Source organism: Delphinapterus leucas, chromosome 10, assembly GCF_059928025.1.
Source record: "Delphinapterus leucas isolate spDelLeu-1000000601 "Yukka" chromosome 10, BTC_Dleu_Yukka2, whole genome shotgun sequence".
Taxonomy (NCBI): Eukaryota; Metazoa; Chordata; class Mammalia; order Artiodactyla; family Monodontidae; genus Delphinapterus; species Delphinapterus leucas.
This window is the reverse complement of record NC_143138.1, coordinates 87,518,410-87,535,572: the sequence shown is the minus strand read 5'-3', so window position 1 is coordinate 87,535,572 and position 17,163 is coordinate 87,518,410. Positions and strand designations below refer to the sequence as shown.

Below are 17,163 nucleotides of genomic sequence, written 5' to 3'. Positions count from 1 at the left end.
TCCCTTGTCGCTTTTAATATCTTTTTCTATGTCTTTAATTTTTGTCAGTTTGATTGCTGTGTGTCTCGGTGTTTTCCTCCTTGGGTTTATCCTGCCTGGACTTGGGTGACTTTGCACTTCCTGGACTTGGGTGACTATTTCCTTTCCCATGATAGGGAAGTTTTCAGCTATTAATGCTTCCAGTATTTCCTCAGGTCCTTTCTCTCTCCTCCTTCCAGGACCCCTGTAATGTGAATGTTGGTGTGTTCATTGTTGTCCCAGAGGTCTCTGAGACTGTCTTCATTTCTTTTCATTCTTTTTCCTTCTGTTCCGTGGCAGTGATTTCCATCATTCTGTCTTCCAGTTCACTTATCCATTCTTCTGCATCAGTTATTATGCTATTTGTTCCTTCTAGTGTATTTTTCATTTCAGTTACTGTATTGTTCATCTCAGTTTGTTTGTTCTTTAGTTCTTCAAGGTCTTTGTTAAACATTTCTTGCATCTTCTTGATCTGTGCCTCCATTCTTTTTCTGAGATCTTGGATCATCTGTACTATCATTACTCTAAATTCTTCTTCGGGTAGATTGCCTATCTCCACTTCACTTAGTTGTTTTTCTGGGGTTTTATCTTGTGTTCCTTCATATGGGACATATTCCTCTGCCATCTCATTTTGTCTAACTTTCTGTGATTGCGGTCTCCGTTCCAGGCTGCAGGGTTGTAGTTTTTCTTGCTTCTGCTGTCTGCCCCCTGGGGGAGGAGGCTGTCTGAGAGGCTTGTGCAGGCTTCCCAGTGGGAGGCAGTGGTTCCTGCCCACTGGTGCGTGGAACTGGGTCTTGTCCTTCTGGCGGGTAGCTATGGCCATGCCCAGGGGCGTGCCTAGAGGGCTGTAGGCTCAGGAAGACTTTATGCAGGCTGTCTGCTGATGGGTGGGGCTGTGTTCCTGCCCTGCTGGTTGTTTAGCCTGAGGCATCCCAGCACTGGAGCCTGCAGGCTGTTGGGTAGGGCCAGGACTTGGTAAGAAAATGGCAGCCTCCAGGAGGGCTCACGCCAATGAGTACTCCTCAGAACTGCCGCCGCCAGTGTCTTTGTACCCTCAGTGAGCCACAGCCAATGCCCGTCTCTGCAGGACACCCTCCAATACTAGCAGGTAGGTCTTGCCCAGAGTCTTATGAAGTCACTGCTTTTTTCCCTGGCTCCTAGTACGCACAGGACCCTGTGTGTGCCCTCCAAGAGTGGACTTTCCGTTTCCTACTGTCCTGTGGAATTCCTGCAATCAAACCCTGCCAGACTCTCTGAGGGCTCCTTCCTCTTGTAACCAGCCCCCCAGGCTGAGGAGCCTGACGTAGGACTCAGAATTTTCACTCCTGTGGGAGAACTTCTGTGGTGTAATTATTTTCCAGCTTGTGAGTCGCCCCCCGCCCCCGGTGGTTATGGGATTTGATTTTATAGCAGTTGCACCCCCTCCTACCATCTTGTTGTGCTTCTTTGTCTTTGGATGTAGTATATCTTTTTCTGGTAGCTTCCAGGGGTTTTTTGGTCCATGGTTGTTGAGCAGTTAGTTGTGATTTGTTTTTTGTAGGAAGCCGTGAGCTGACATCCTTCTACTCCACTGTCTTGTCTCTGTCCTCGTGTGGGTTGTAAGTGACACTTTTCCAACTTCTGTTTAGAGTTCCCAAGAAGATCCAGGTAACAAAAGGAAATACTATAGCCCATGCTATCTTAACATCATTCTCAACTACATACCTAGAGTAAACCCCAGAGTAATACCCTGTGGTTTGTTCGTTTGGTTGTTTTATAAATTTATTTATTTATTTATTTTTGGCTGCGTTGGGTCTTTGTTGCCGCACGCGGGCTTTCTCTAGTTGCCGCGAGCGGAGGCTGCTCTTCATTGCGGTGCGTGGGCTTCTCATTGCGGTGGCTTCTCATTGCGGAGCATGGGCTCTAGGAGCGCGGGCTTCAGTGGTTGTGGCTCACGGGCTCAGTGGTTGTGGCTCGCGGGCTCTAGAGCACAGGCTCAGTAGTTGTGGCGCACGGGCTTAGTTGCTCCGCGGCACGTGGGATCTTCCCAGACCAGGGCTTGAACCCGTGTCCCGTGCATTGGCAGGCGCATTCTTAACCACTGCGCCACGAGGGAAGTTCCCCTGTGCTTTATTATTACTGAAAATGTGCTTTACCAGCATCTGTTTATCCAGTACGAACCAGACCACTTCCAAGATAGAAAGCGGCTCCTAGAGGACTGCCCTTAAAGTAGAATTGCGCTCCCCTTCTTGAGTCTGGTTTAAAGGATCAAGTGCTAAAGTTGTGCTTGGCAGCCAGCTGGAATTGGGGTGGGGCGTGGGGCTTGGACATCCTCAGGCGAGTGTTTCAGATTGGAGTTGGCTCCTCCCAGGCACTGCCCTGACACACAGCATATGCCTCAGGCCGCAGCCAGGCCTGGGCTTCTCCTCCGCAGCAAGGACGTAAATTGGCCTCTGCAGTTTTTAAGTCAAGTCCATCCAAAGTGAGAATGTGAGTGTCCCCATGACAGCCTGTCCTGGGAAATCTTGCAGTGGGATTTAAAGGCTCAGTGCAGTGCTGGGCCGTTTATCATTCTGCTAGAGTGAGGAAGCGTTGTTTTCAGAATATCAGTGACTGCAAACAGACCTGGTAATCAGAACCTCTTCTCTACCAGGCAGAAATGTCATGTTTCACCAACACGTGTTGTATGTAACATAAGTCCAAACAGCATTTATGGGGAATCTATGACTAATTTTCGAACCACATATGGGGTTAATGGCAGCATATAAGAAGGGTTTAAGTAAGGAAGAGCGTAAGATGCTGTTGTTGATTAATTATCAGTGATTCAGGTGAAAATACTTTAAAGCAACAAATGTTTTAGGATCTCTTCCATGCCAACCTGCTGTTTTGTTCTAAGAAAGTTGTCTCTTGTTATAATAGTAGTTCTTCCAATTTCTGTCAATCAAAATATTGACAAAAAATAGAGTGGGAGTGCTTTTCAAGTTAGGTTTTGATCAAAATCCTATTGATTGTAGATAGCAGACTGCACACAGTTCGGGGACTAGGCCAAATGCGTGAAATCTTTTTTTACGTGTCGGACCTTCATCTGTCACATTCCCTACGAGTCTTCCTTTTTCCTACTTGAATACTCCTAGTACGTCATGCTGTTTTTTCCCCAAGACGTCAGTTCCAGACTTTTCACTTTCCCGAGTTCTTAAATGGAGCCCGCAATCCTACACGTGTATTACAGTCATGCTTCTCAGACTCTGGGCGGTGAAAGACCGGGGGGACCAGGTTAGCTGGTTGGCTTAATTTTTAACATGTCACTGACCAATACGTGATTCTGCCATGAGTGACTCCATAGCTCACCCCTTGCCACTTCAGCTCAGTAGTACCTGACGCAGTCTGACGCTGTGGTCAGTGAGACAAGTGTGCTAACCCTATCCTTGGCCATCATGACAGCGTCCAAGTGCTATAAAATTTCTAAACACTGCCCTCATTTTCCGCACCTACCTCGCCGTGACCTTGAAGCAAACTTTGAGTCATAGTAGAGTGAAGCCCAGTGGAGCTCTGGTATCTTTTGACCTTTCTTAAGAGCTGTTCACCTTGGTGGCCAGTCATTCAGTGAAAACTATAACCTGTAGTATCACTTTTATTCTGGGAAAAGTCATATCACAATGTTTATTATCTTTCTAAGTTTTCTTCTTACAGCCTCTCCAGCTACCCTTCTCTCTGCTTTGGGTGCACGTGAACTTGTTCCAGAACCAGCTGGCTTCCACCTTGAAGCCAGGGCTCTGTGGCAGCAGTGGGGCTGCAGCGGTGCATGTAGAGCCAAACGAGTAATCGGGAAATTCCACGGATTTACGCTGCCTCTTAGGAAGCGCCGAAACGGAGAAGGTCTTCCCTTTTGCCTGTACCCAGATGAGGTGTAACCTGAGACAGAGGCTTGGGCATGCGTTTGAAACATGAGGATGCTGTGGGCCTAGTATATTTGCGGTATGCAACTGGGTTATTCCAGAGTACCTGGAAAGAATGTGCCCTCGTGGTTAAACTCGTGCTACCTCTTTGATTGCTTAGTCTTTTTCTCAAAACAACGAGAAACGAAATTTCTATCCAACTCAACTAAATTATCAGAAAGTAATGGGATTTCATTTAAGGGAAACGTGCCAGGTTGCTAAAGCTATAATGAGGAAGTCATTGAATTAATTCACATGTCAATATTCAGAAAATAAAATTATCTTATTGGGGGGCACGAGAAATACACGCACTCGGCTGCTGCAAACAATGGCTGTGACTTGCGGCAAGAAGCTGCCTGCACGTGTTGTACTGCGTTTTCCGTGGACTGTCTCTGGGCCCGTCGCTGTCGTCTCAGTGACTCTTCACCCTGTCCAAGCGGCAGGGTGACATGCGCCAGTGAGGAAGCAGGCTCAGATATAGTAACAAGCCCATGAAACCCCGTGATGGAGCTGCTAGAAAGAGCTAGAGTTGGGATCTGCACACAGGTCTTCTGAGCCTCAGCTCTTCAGCACCACACTATACTCTACACATCAGCCGGAAAGCCTGCTGAAAGTATCAAGCAGATCATGGCAGTCTTCACTTTAAAAGTTTTCCAAGGCTTCCCGTGATGCTGAAATCAAATCCGAGCTCCCCGACGCTGGCCCGTTGGCCCCACTGCCTGGCTATGCTCAGCCTGCCTCTCTCTTCCTCGTTCACAGGGCTTCAGCCCTCCTGGCCCCAGGGCCTTTGCACCTCCTGTTCTTCTGTCTCGAAAGTATCCATGGTATTGGGCACCCAGGGGAGGGTTCCGTAAGTATCTGCTATGTAACTGTGTTGAGCTTCGACCACAAAAACAACTGTGCCCTCACCAAGAAGAGCCGGGAGAGAGAAGATATTTCCAGAGACCGACCCCATCTCAGAGCTCCTGCTGGTTGGCAAGCAGCTAACACTAAACACCAGACCGGGGCCTCTGCCTGAGAACTTATCATCAGGCAGCCCTTGCTTGGCCCTTCGTGCTGCCGCGTCTCGTGTGGGTGGTTGGCAGGATGGGCGGAAAGGGAGACTTGGCCCATGAACGCTTTCAGAGAAGCACGCCACTCCCTCCAGGGGTCCAACAGTTTTCAAAGTTCTGACTTCGTTCCAAAGCGCAGGTTAATTGGCAAATACAGTGGCGTTCCCTGTGCCCTTGTGTCTCGCGTTTGGGCTCGCTTTGCTTTTACTTAATTTGCTGTGATAGCGGCGGAAACTAATTTCTCGACTGTAAATATCACAGCTGTTGGGGAGAGCATTAATCGCGTGCTATCACGTTACCCTCCTTCCTTGGATCAATTTATGTGTAGTCTGTTTGCAAGTTCTGTTACTGTGCATACTAACAGAACACAACGGGAAATAATCTCACCAAACACATTGGAGACACTTGTACTGAAATGGCTGGATGGGTTGGGGTTTGGAAATATTCTTGTTTGTGGCAGACATTGAAAGAATGCTTTTTCAAAGCCCGACCCCAGAAGTCTTGATGCTGAGTGAAATATGGGTAATTTTTCTTTGGGGGGATCAATAAAATAACTATTTTCAAAATGACTTTATATTGACTGAAAGGTCAGAAATGCCCTGGGCATTGATCCCATGCCCGTAATCACTTTTTTGTTTAGTAAGTTAACCGCTCTGCCCACATCCAACGCAAAGAAATCCAGTTCATCATTTAAACGAAATGTTTTTTAAAGCATTTGACGTCCTCCCAGCCCTCACTGCCTGCCGGGGTCTCACAGGGAAATGCCCTTTCTTTGTCTAGGAAGTGGATCTCTACAGAATGAACAGCCAGGACAAGCTGGGCCTCACAGTATGCTACCGGACGGACGATGAAGATGACATTGGGATCTATATAAGCGAGGTATCGGGGCTGATTTTTTATAACTATCATAGCAAGAGCAAGAGAGTTGGTCTCTTTTTTTTTTTTTTTTTTTGCCTTTTATGTGTTAACCAACCTTAACGCTGGCTCACAGAGATGTCTGTGGAAAGACGCAGACAGAGTTCTTCGTCCCCTTTATCACGCTCCATGGAGTTACGTCTTTACATAGGGGTTAAGTCCTAATGTTGGCACCTAAGACAAAACTACCCTTCAGAAGCCTGCAAATCGGCCATAAAATGGAGCCGTGTACATGGCTTCATGTGTTCAACCCCGAGGGAAGAGCAGATTCACATTTCCCTTCTCGTGTTCATTGAATGGGATGGGGGAGGGCATCATTTACACTTTTTAAAGTATTTCTGTGTCTGTTTCTCTTTTTTCTTTTCTTTTGGTGCGGTGTGTATAGTTGAATTCACGTAAGTTCAGTGCAACTTCAAAGTACATAGACGGAAGCTATCTTTATCTTCCCAGAGGAGACAACGCAAAGCAACTGATTTCAGGATGGATACCTTACCACGCATTGCCCTCTTTGCAAGCACAGAAACCCCATTTTGTCAGGAAATAAAATCCGTCCCCATGGGATGAATCAAGGGATGTGTCTGCTAGGCTTAATAATTATCCCTTGGGGTATACTCTACCCACCAAGCTAAAGTTGGCCCATCATGACTGCATTTCGGGGGTGTCTCTCCCAAACTCAATCCCACTTGTCTCAATTATATTTCATTTTTAAAGTTACTTTCCAAACTTTGATATACACATTTGGTAAAATAATGAAGTTGCTTTAATTACTGTAAAGGTTGCTAGCCCACATGATGAAGGGTACCCTTCAACCTGTTCTCCAGCACACTTTTGCTTTTCATTCCTGTGCGTGCAACGGGAGTCAGCTGTGCCTCTGCATCCCCTCAGGTCACCAGGATCTGAGCACACTGCCGAGTAGCAGGGTTGCCGTGCAAGGATCCCGGAACACAGCCTGGAAAGGGCTTGGAAACAGATCAGTCCCTGTTCGTCTCCCTCTGCATGACCCTAAGTCTTGTTTATTTCGGCACAAAACGAAAACAGAGGGACGAGCACGACCATGTGTTAGAGGCAGACTTTGGAAAGGGCCGTTGTTTATTTTCGTGCGTGTTTAAGTTACCCACTCGGTGCTGAGATGTCTGCTGTGTGTTTCAGATCGACCCCAACAGCATCGCGGCCAAGGATGGGCGCATCCGAGAAGGAGACCGCATCATCCAGGTGGGTCAGCTTCCTCTGTTTATCACTGAAGAGCAAACTGGTTCTCATTAATAGCTTTGGGGTGGAAATGCAGAAGTTAACAAACAGGGGCTCGCAAATATCAGGGGTGTGGTGAGGCCAGAGAAGGTAATGGTTGAAGTACAAGCTATGGAAAATACCTGGCAACAGGGTGTGGTGAGGCGTGAGACAAAGTGGAGAGAGGACGCCTGCCCCACCTAAGCAGGAAAGCTGCCCCAGCGCTTTGCAGCATCTGAGCCAGCTCATCTCCTTTCCTTTCCCTTCTCCTTGGGCCACAGACAGCACATTAGTGGGCCAGATCAGGCCCACAGTTCGTGTGAAACAAAATAATGCTCATTTGAGCTTTCTCAGATGGATTAATTTTGGACCGAACATTTCAAGTTTGAGCCATCTTTTAAACTCCATGACTCAGCATTTAACTAGTATATGCCATGGCTTTTAAGAGTAGTTTCTTTATCTGTAAAGGATACCTGTTGCTCTTTCGAGTCAAACTGAGACCAGTCTTTTTTTCCCTTTAATTGTCTTTTAATTTAAGCTTTAATTATTTTTTTAACAAATAACATGTTTTATTGAAGTACAGTTGATTTACAGTGTTGCCTTAGTTACAGCTGTAAAGTGACGCAGTTATACATGTGTATACATTCTATTATTTTCCATTAAGGTTTAATCACGGGAGATTGGGTGTAGTTCCCTGTGCTACACACAGTGTAGGACCTTGTTGTTTATCCATTCTCTATATATACCAGTTTGCCTCTGCTAATCCCAGACTCCCAATCCAACCCTCTCCCAACCTCGTCCCCCTTGGCAACCACCCGTCTGTTCTCTGTGTCCGTGAGTCTGTTTCTGCTTCAGCAATAGGTTTATTTGTGTCATATTTTAGGTTCCACATATGAGTGCTATCATAAGGTAGTTGTCTTTCTCTTTCTGACTTCCTTCACTTAGTACGATAATCTCTAGTTGCATCCACATTGCTGGAAAAGGCATTGTCTCATTCTTTCTTTTTGATGGCTGAGTAATATTCCATTGTCTGTATGTACCACGCCTTCTTTATCCATTCATCTGTCCATGGACGTTTAGGTTGCTTCCATGTCTCGGCTGTTGTAGCAAACAAACAGTGCTTCAGTGAACATTGGGGTGCGTGTGTCTTTTGGAATTCATTATAGTTTTGTCTGGATATATGCCCGGGATGGCACTGCTGGATCACATGGTAAATTCTATTACAGTCTTTTTTAATCTCACAGAAATTGAGAGGCTCTGGTTCATGGGTAGAAGACTTAGCTTCTACCTCTGCTCGTTCCTGTCTTCTCATTTCGAATCCACTGTGTTTAGACGTATCACTGCCTACCTCCCTGCGAGTAATTTTCGTTTCCTTTTGCCACTGCTTATTCTTACACTTGCCCTGACTTCAGCCCGGACTGTCGTCCCTGATGGGGCTGAACCCTCAGGAGTAACGGCCTTTTCAGCGGCTCTAGTTTTCCACTGGCATCGCCATTGGCCACGGAAGCACTGAGTTCCTTATCTGGCCCTCCCTGCCTCCCGGACAACCACACATCCCCTCGTTGACCAAGATCCATCACCCCCTTTGCTGCCCGTTCCTTCACTGGCATAGAGAGTCAGAGGGCAGGCTCCCCTTCCAGCTCCATGGGACCATTGCTGTGTACCCTGGAGCTGAGACCTCCAGACCAGCAGAGCTCGAAGGTGCCGGGACAGGAAGCCAGAATCCTGCCAGAGAGTGATCAGGCGTGATGGTGAGAGACTCCCTCCCGCTTGACCTTGTGTCCCACCTTAAAACATTAAAGTGTGAAACTGGGAACACAGAGCACTCTGCATAATTCCAGCACGTTCACGTACAACCCCCAGTGCCGCGTTTTTCTCCGATATTATCTGAAAATTAGCTGTAGTCACGCTTTAGTATATTCCATTTAGACTCACGCCTGAGTATATTTAATTACGTGTCATTAAATTGCTTAGATGTTTTCCCTCTTCACAACGCTGTGATTTTTCTCAGGGCTGCCTTTTGGAGTCCCAGCTACTTCTGTTCACGTAGCCTCCGCCTGGGCACTACGCCCGTGGAGGCTGTCATGTAGACCAGAGACACTGCGTCAGTTTGAGCAAGGCCTTTCCTTCTGAAAACCAGCGTATTCTCTTCAAGCTGCCTGGAAGTTCTCTGTTCCTGCTGTGAGATGCAGGCCTGCAACAGTGCAGAATGATTCTGCACAACTTACTCATGCTACTTGTCTACCCCTCCACCTTTTTCTTTTTAGATTAACGGGATAGAGGTACAGAACCGCGAAGAGGCCGTGGCTCTTCTAACCAGTGAAGACAACAAGAACTTTTCCTTGCTAATTGCAAGGCCCGAACTCCAGGTGAGTCAGCTTCCGGCACGTGAAGCTGGGTCTGTAGTTCTAAAATCAGTAACAAAGTCCCTGGCCCTGCAGAACACTGCCCACCTATCAAATCTGAGCTTGAAGGGTACTCCGTACCCCGGAAAGGTAATCTGAGTTGCTCGGACTTCCAATCTGTTTCTCGTTTTGACCTTCTAAGGAGCGTGCTGACATCCACCCTGGCATTTACACCGGGGGGGGGGCCCCCCCCCCCCCCCGGCACGTTCGTTAACGCAGGGAGGGAGCGTAATGAAAGAAAAGAGGAGGGAACATAAGGGCGTGGAAAACACAGCCAGGGTCACGCCCGTCAACATGTTTGACTTCCCAGGACCTGAGCAGTATCTGTGTGGGTCTCATTTACAACCGCAGAGTGTTAAGGAACGTACAGCATGACGATTATAGTTAAACTTTTCATCACCCAAAAAACAGTAACGGTGAGATACGTTAGTTACTCGACTGGTAATTATTTCACTATGTATATATGCACATCAAATCATCGTGACGTACATCTGCCACGTAGTACAGTTTTTACTGTAAAAAAAAAAAAAAAGGAAAGAAACTTTGGTCAGCAGACTCTTCCTTAAAGGGCCAAAGAAGAAGTATGATGGGCTTTGGGAGCTGTGTATATGGTCTCCGGTGCCACTGCAGTGCAGAAGCAGCCGCAGGCAACACGTAAACAAAGGGGCTTGGCTGTGTTCCAATTACACTGTTTTTAAACAAACAAAAATAGGCCGCAGGCCAGATTTGGCCCACGGGTGGTAGATGTCAGACCCCTGAGCGGTCTGCTTTCTTACGAGCAGGAGAGAGAAGAGCCCTGATAAAAGTGATAGGCCTTGCCCAAGACTAACAAACGGCTAGGTTAGTAGAGCTACCTTTTTTTTTTTTTTTTGTCAGAAAGAATGCTTTCCGTACTGTAAGTGCCTTCTCTTGGGGCCCTGCTAAACTTGTGTGCGGGCCGTCAAGCAGAAGGGCAGGCAGGGCTAGGGCTCTTGGACGCTGCCCCTACTATACTCAGTGGCCTCCTTCACCAAAAGGAGCTAACCTGGGGGAAAGCGCCTCACCCTCCAACAGTAAAACAGCAGACCGCAGCCCCGTCCCCCGGACGTGTAGGGTGGGAGCTGTCTGCACCGTGAGCGTGGGGTAGTCGTCTGTCGTAGAGCAAAACGACAGGCAGCCTGCATTTCGATGACCCCCGGAGGGGGCCCCAGAAGTATTTCTCCCCAGGGTTACTGTCCTTTCTTAAAAATAAATACATAAAATGAGAGCGAAAGGAGCCTCAGCTGAAGGGCATGTGTGGGCGGCTTGTCTCTCCCCAGCTGGACGAGGGGTGGATGGACGACGACAGAAACGACTTTCTGGACGACCTGCACATGGACATGCTGGAAGAGCAGCACCACCAGGCCATGCAGTTCACCGCCAGCGTGCTGCAGCAGGTACCGCCCCCGCCAGCCCCTCCGCCCTCTCAGCAGCAGGAAAACCCGGCCCCACATCTCCCTCGGGATGCCCAAGCCCCTGAGCAACCCAGCTGCCGCCGGGAAGACGGCCAGGAAACTAACTAACGAAGTGCTTTTCTGTTCGCCCGAGTGAAAGGCAAGCCCATAGTTCCCCTGACCACGAGAGTGCCGTGTGGCTTATAAAAGCAAAAGCAGTAATGCCCGGGTACCCCTGACCTTCTGGCACTCGTTTCAAAACCAAACCCCCCTGTGCCGGCATTAATAGATCGCTAGAGCAGAGAAAGAAAAAGTCATGTTTTCAAAAGCAAAGCAATTCCCTCTGTTTAACCTGAGCTGCTTGGCACCCTTTCCGTCCCCCTTCTATGCCACCACCATTGTCAGAGATACCCTAAGTGACTACTAATCGAGGGCCTTAGGAGCTAAAAGGACGTCACCTATGCCTCCTGTGCGTGCACAGGGGTCCTCGAATGGCTGGAATCATTCGGTGAGGTAAGGTGACTATCGTCCTCCTTTCCCAGGTGCGGAAACTGAGGCCGAGAAGGAGGTTCAGTGGCTCCCCCAGGTCAGGCTGACCGGGTAGTTAACCCGTAGCTAATTGCCAGGCCCCCCTCCTACAGGAAGAGTCACACCTGGGAACTGCACCTCTGGCGTCCCTCACTGTGCCCGTGTGTTCTTGTTTTCTGTCGTGTAGAAGAAGCACGAGGAAGACGGGGGAACCACAGACACGGCCACCATCCTGTCCAACCAGCACGAGAAGGACAGCGGTGTGGGCCGGACAGACGAGAGCACGCGCAACGACGAGAGCTCAGAGCAGGAGAACAACGGCGACGACGCCCCCGCGGCCTCCCCGCCGCTGGCCGGGCAGAGGAAGCTCACGTGCAGCCAGGACACCCTGGGCAGCGGCGACCTGCCCTTCAGCAACGAGTCCTTCATCTCGGCCGACTGCGCCGACGCCGACTACCTGGGCATCCCGGTGGACGAGTGCGAGCGCTTCCGCGAGCTGCTGGAGCTCAAGTGCCAGGTGAAGAGTGCCAGCCCCTACGGCCTGTACTACCCGGGCAGCCCCCTGGACGCCAGCAAGAGCGACCCGGAGAGCGTGGACAAGGAGCTGGAGCTGCTGAACGAGGAGCTGCGCAGCATCGAGCTGGAGTGCCTCAGCATCGTGCGCGCACACAAGATGCAGCAGCTCAAGGAGCAGTACCGCGAGCCCTGGATGCTGCACAACAGCGGCTTCCGCAACTACAACACCAGCGTCGACGTGCGCAGGCGCGAGCTCTCGGACATCACCGAGCTCCCCGAGAAGTCCGACAAAGACAGCTCGAGCGCGTACAACACAGGCGAGAGCTGCCGGAGCACCCCGCTCACCTTGGAGATGTCCCCCGACAACTCTCTGAGGCGAGCGGCCGAGGGCGTCGGCGGCCCCGGCAGTGAAGGCGCCGCGGGGACCACAGAGGCGTATGGGCTGTCCCCAAGGAATCTGCTCTCCATCACGGAAGATCCTGAAGTGGGCTCCGCGGACTACAGCCCTTCCCCTGAAGAGCTGGACCCCAGCCAGGCCCTGGGGGGCAAGGAGAGGAAGCCCAGCGACGACGGCAGCGGGAGCCCCACCCCCAGCCAGAAGCTGGGCGGCGCCTCGTACCTGTCGCCCTTCCCGCACTCCCCCTACAAACACGCCCACATCCCGGCGCACGCGCAGCACTACCAGAGCTACATGCAGCTGATCCAGCAGAAGTCGGCCGTGGAGTACGCGCAAAGCCAGATGAGCCTGGTGAGCATGTGCAAGGACCTGAACTCGGCCAACCAGTCGGAGCCGAGAATGGAGTGGAAAGTGAAGATCCGGAGCGACGGGACGCGCTACATCACCAAGCGGCCGGTGCGGGATCGCCTGCTGCGGGAGCGCGCGCTCAAGATCCGCGAGGAGCGCAGCGGCATGACCACGGACGACGATGCGGTGAGCGAGCTGAAGATGGGGCGGTACTGGAGCAAGGAGGAGAGGAAGCAGCACGTGGTGAAGGCCAAGGAGCAGAGGCGGAGGCGCGAGTTCATGATGCAGAGCCGGCTCGACTGCCTGAAGGAGCAGCAAGGGGCCGACGACAGGAAGGAGATGAACATCCTGGAACTCAGCCACAAAAAGATGATGAAGAAGAGGAATAAAAAGATATTTGATAACTGGATGACGATCCAAGAACTCTTAACCCACGGCACGAAATCTCCAGACGGCACTAGAGTATACAATTCGTTCCTATCGGTGACTACTGTATAACTTTCACTTCTGCGTTATGTACATAAGAGAGAACACTACCGTTGAGGTAGCAATTCCTGCCTCGTTCAATGCGGCAAGCTTTTGTATATAAGATAAATAGGGTCATCATGTTTATAGTCGAAATCAGCGAGCCCTACCCACTCACTCCGGGTGTCGTCTTAGCTCTATTTTAAGCAGAGAAAAACCACCCGTAACTGTCTTGGAAGGCAATATTGACAAAACAAACAGAGCTTTTTTTCAAATAGCAGTGGTACTTTTTATACTCGTTACCTTTCACATGAAGTTTTTAAGATTTCAAAAAGATCTTTTATTAAGCATACCTTCACAGAATAATTTGTTTACACACTATATTCATATACGAAAGTTAAACACACTTCTTTTTTTGCCTGCCGAAAACTCAGATACGACTGCCAGTATGTATTTTTAATGCAACCCTACTTTATAATATGTGAGTGACCGTTTAACGTTAGGTCAAAGCTTCAGCTCCAAAAACCACCAAACTCTGTGCTTCACGAGGTAGACTACACATAATTTGTTTAGAATTGGGAGACACATTTAAACATTCTTCTCCTGGTTAAAGTTCCCAAGAGAGTGTAAAGGTTTTTAACAGAAGGCAAACTATAACACAGCTTCGTGGAAGTTTAAAGCATGTTTGCAGATCCTGCAACCCGTTGGAGGACTTTGCATGTACAGGAAAGTTGTGGATGGAGACGGTTTGTGGAATTTTAAGTGCTCACTGTAGTAAACCTTTGCTTTGCTTTGTAGATTCAAAGGGACAGACTTTTACGAGCAAATTCAGAGAACCATGGTTAGTTATAAACAGTAAGTAAAATGAAGTTAAAATAAATTATTATTTTCTATTTGATATGTTTTGAAGTGATTCCTCATTTTGCAGTGGTGCCTAGAAAATAAAAGCCTTTTGCAGTGTGTATTTTTTTTTCCTTCATTGTATTACCTGCTGCCTCGGAAGAATTTGAGCGTTTCACATCATCCACTACCTTCATTCTGCTCGGAATCCAAAGACAGGTCTGTTTGTTTCGTTAGGAAAAAAATCTAGCATTCGAATGACTGTGTCTGCCTTACGGAAAGCCTCAACTTGGCCCACTATGCTATAAACTGGAATAACTGAGCAAGTTTATCAACCAAGCTCGTGTTCACAACGAAACCCCTTTGGTTTACTGCCACCATTACTGCCTGTCGGTAATATCTAACAACATCTCTGAGTAGCTAGGCCCAACTTTCCATTTCTAAGATGCGTCTGCAAAAGCCACAATATTTTCATAGAATAACAAGGGTCACCAAAGTGGGTGGGCTTCAAAACTGGTATCTTTCACACCACAACAACCCACAGGATCCCAAATACTGAATTCGCTACGAATTGTTCCCCGATGATAGCGTTCACACAAATGTCAGCTATAACGTCTACTAAAAAGACATACATACATACACAAATGAACGAATGACTGGGATTACAAAAGGTATCATTTTCATTTGCCATGATGCCAGGCATCTGGTTTTCTCACTGAAATTTGGATTGAAGTGGCCAGGTGTTTAGGTATCTGAGACTTAGATTCCTCCAACACACCCTGTTCGAACCCATATTCCTCCCTTGTGGCCAACATCTTAAGACTAGACTAGTCATTAGCCATTAGTCGTCGTACTTCCATTACAACAAACTTAATGTAGATACGACACCGATATATTTATTCCTCACTATTAAGATATCTGTTCATAACCTCTTCCAGACCAGGCATCGCGAAGATAATTACACCTGCTACCTTAGTGTTTGCAAAAGGTGGCCTGTTAGCACCATGGTTTTCCAATACTCTCCAAGTTCAACTTCCAACAGAATTGGCTCCTTGGCTCCCAGGAGCGGCACCCCATCTCCAGCTCTCTTAACCTCACACCCTTTCTTGCTAGTTAGTGTGTCACGGAGAACCAACACCAGTCAGATGAATTACAAATTGCGTCAAGAGGGCTTCCCTGGTGGCACAGTGGTTGCGAGTCCGCCTGCCGATGCAGGGGACACGGGTTCGTGCCCCGGTCCGGGAAGATCCCACGTGCCGCAGAGCGGCTGGGCCCGTGGGCCATGGCCGCTGAGCCTGCGCGTCCGGAGCCTGTGCTCCGCGGCGGGAGAGGCCACAGCAGTGAGGAGCCCGCGTACCGCAAAAACAAAACAAAAACGCGGCAAGACATACACAGGTTGGGTATAAGACTAAGTGCGTGGGTTTCTTTGGAGAAAGAGCCTTCCTGCCTTGTGTGTTCTCATTAAAGGCCAGAGGCGTGTACGTGGCTACAAGAGCAAAGATCTCCCACCTAAAGAGCAAAGATCTCCCACCTAAACAGTCATGTGCCATCAGACTGAAGTTGAGGGGTTTCCAATCAGGGCTCCCTGGGTGCCTCTGGATTTAGGGGTCAGTCTGTGCCCCGTGTGAAAAAGTGGAGGGAAATAAAAAGTAACATACATTCTAATCCCAATTCCGGACCCTTCAATTCCAACTTATTTTTTCAATCACTTTTTCATATGGATACACTGGGTCCTAATTTGCAATGTCATACGAGGTTTCCCGAACCGAATTTAGCAAATCAACTCCTAAAAGGAGTCGGAAGAGACCTGAGAAATCATTTGATCAATGAGCAGGAGACTCAAGGAGACAAATGGTGGCTGCTTAATGAACAAACTGGGATTTGAATTCAGAACCCAACACCCGGTTCCCATAGCCCTTATGGCCACTCCCACGGGGGAAAGGTCGCTGTCAAGTGCACAGTTAACTTGAACGTATTCAGTCCTGTGCCCTCAACCAAAATATAAACACAGCTCACCAGTGGATGCCCTGGAGTGAACATCAGTCAGGAGACGTGAATCCCATTTTTCAGTGAGTCTGAGCCCCCAAGTGCCTCCGAGCACAGGCATTTCCTCAACAGGCGAGTTGAGGGATTTTCCTGGTTAACGGTGACAAGAGACGACGTACCACTTCTGTCCTCCCAGATATGAAACCGTAGTTCCCAGGTAAACAGAGTCTCCCCTGCAGCCCACAGGGACTTCTACCACCACAGCTGCTTACACTGTCACTTCCTTGGCCCATTTTAGAACGTGATGGAAACTATGGATTCTCCCCACAGGAAAATATCCGTATAATACGCAACACAAAAAAATTTGCATATAATTTTGGAGGCTTTATGTGCCCCCAAAGTCCATTCATGGACCTCTTCTAAAGGTACAAAAGTCTCAAGTTTAGACCAACTGAATTTGATAGCTCTATATTTTTCACACTATTTTTAGGTGCATTTTATAGCACCCTTTGATTTCAATGACCATTTTAAATATCAAGGAGTACATTTTCCCCCATTAGACCCATATTAAGGCAATTAAAATTCAACAAACCACTGATACCTGTACTCTTCCAGTCGTGCTAACGGTCGTGTCTCCCAGGATTAAACCGATTTCCAAACTACGACGAGGAAAGAGTCCCGAGGCTCCGTAACAGCCACTCCACTGGACGGATGACAACTTTATTCCTAAAATATAAAGGGAAAGAAATGAAGATTGATTGATCATCCAGTGCTACACTTTCCAGTACAGTAGCCACTGGCCACAGCTGGCTATTAAACACTTAAAGTATGGTGAGTCTAAATTGAACTGTTCTGAGAAAATGGATTTCAAAGACTTAGTGCTCCAAAAAAGAGATGATGTAAACTATTTCAAGAAGTCTATGCATGTTGAAATGTTAATACTTTGCATATCTTGGATTAAATAAAATAATAATACTTCAAAAAATAATTATACTTTTTTGCTTTTTAATGTGGCTACTGGAAACATTTAAATCACAGATGCGACTCACATTTCATTTCTGTTGGAGAGCACCAATACAGAGACCATCAGGTGTGGGTGTGCGAAACACGGGACCTCACGATCTCACCAAATCCATAGGG

At 48.3% G+C, this 17,163-nt stretch overlaps 1 protein-coding gene across 2 annotated transcripts in view; it reads left to right on the top strand.

Moving 5' to 3' along the window:
* Positions 1 to 16,943, top strand: part of PDZRN3 (PDZ domain containing ring finger 3) — a 60,658-nt gene extending 43,715 nt beyond the window's left edge. For both annotated transcript variants that reach the window (XM_022572544.3, XM_089919556.1), the window contains 5 exons: positions 5,765 to 5,863; positions 7,049 to 7,111; positions 9,394 to 9,495; positions 10,830 to 10,946; positions 11,659 to 16,943. In XM_022572544.3, coding sequence (XP_022428252.1) covers positions 5,765 to 5,863; positions 7,049 to 7,111; positions 9,394 to 9,495; positions 10,830 to 10,946; positions 11,659 to 13,230 — 1,953 coding nt within the window. In that variant the 3' untranslated portion in view covers positions 13,231 to 16,943. The remainder of the gene's footprint in view (positions 1 to 5,764; positions 5,864 to 7,048; positions 7,112 to 9,393; positions 9,496 to 10,829; positions 10,947 to 11,658) is intronic.
* The last annotated feature ends 220 nt before the right edge of the window (positions 16,944 to 17,163 follow it).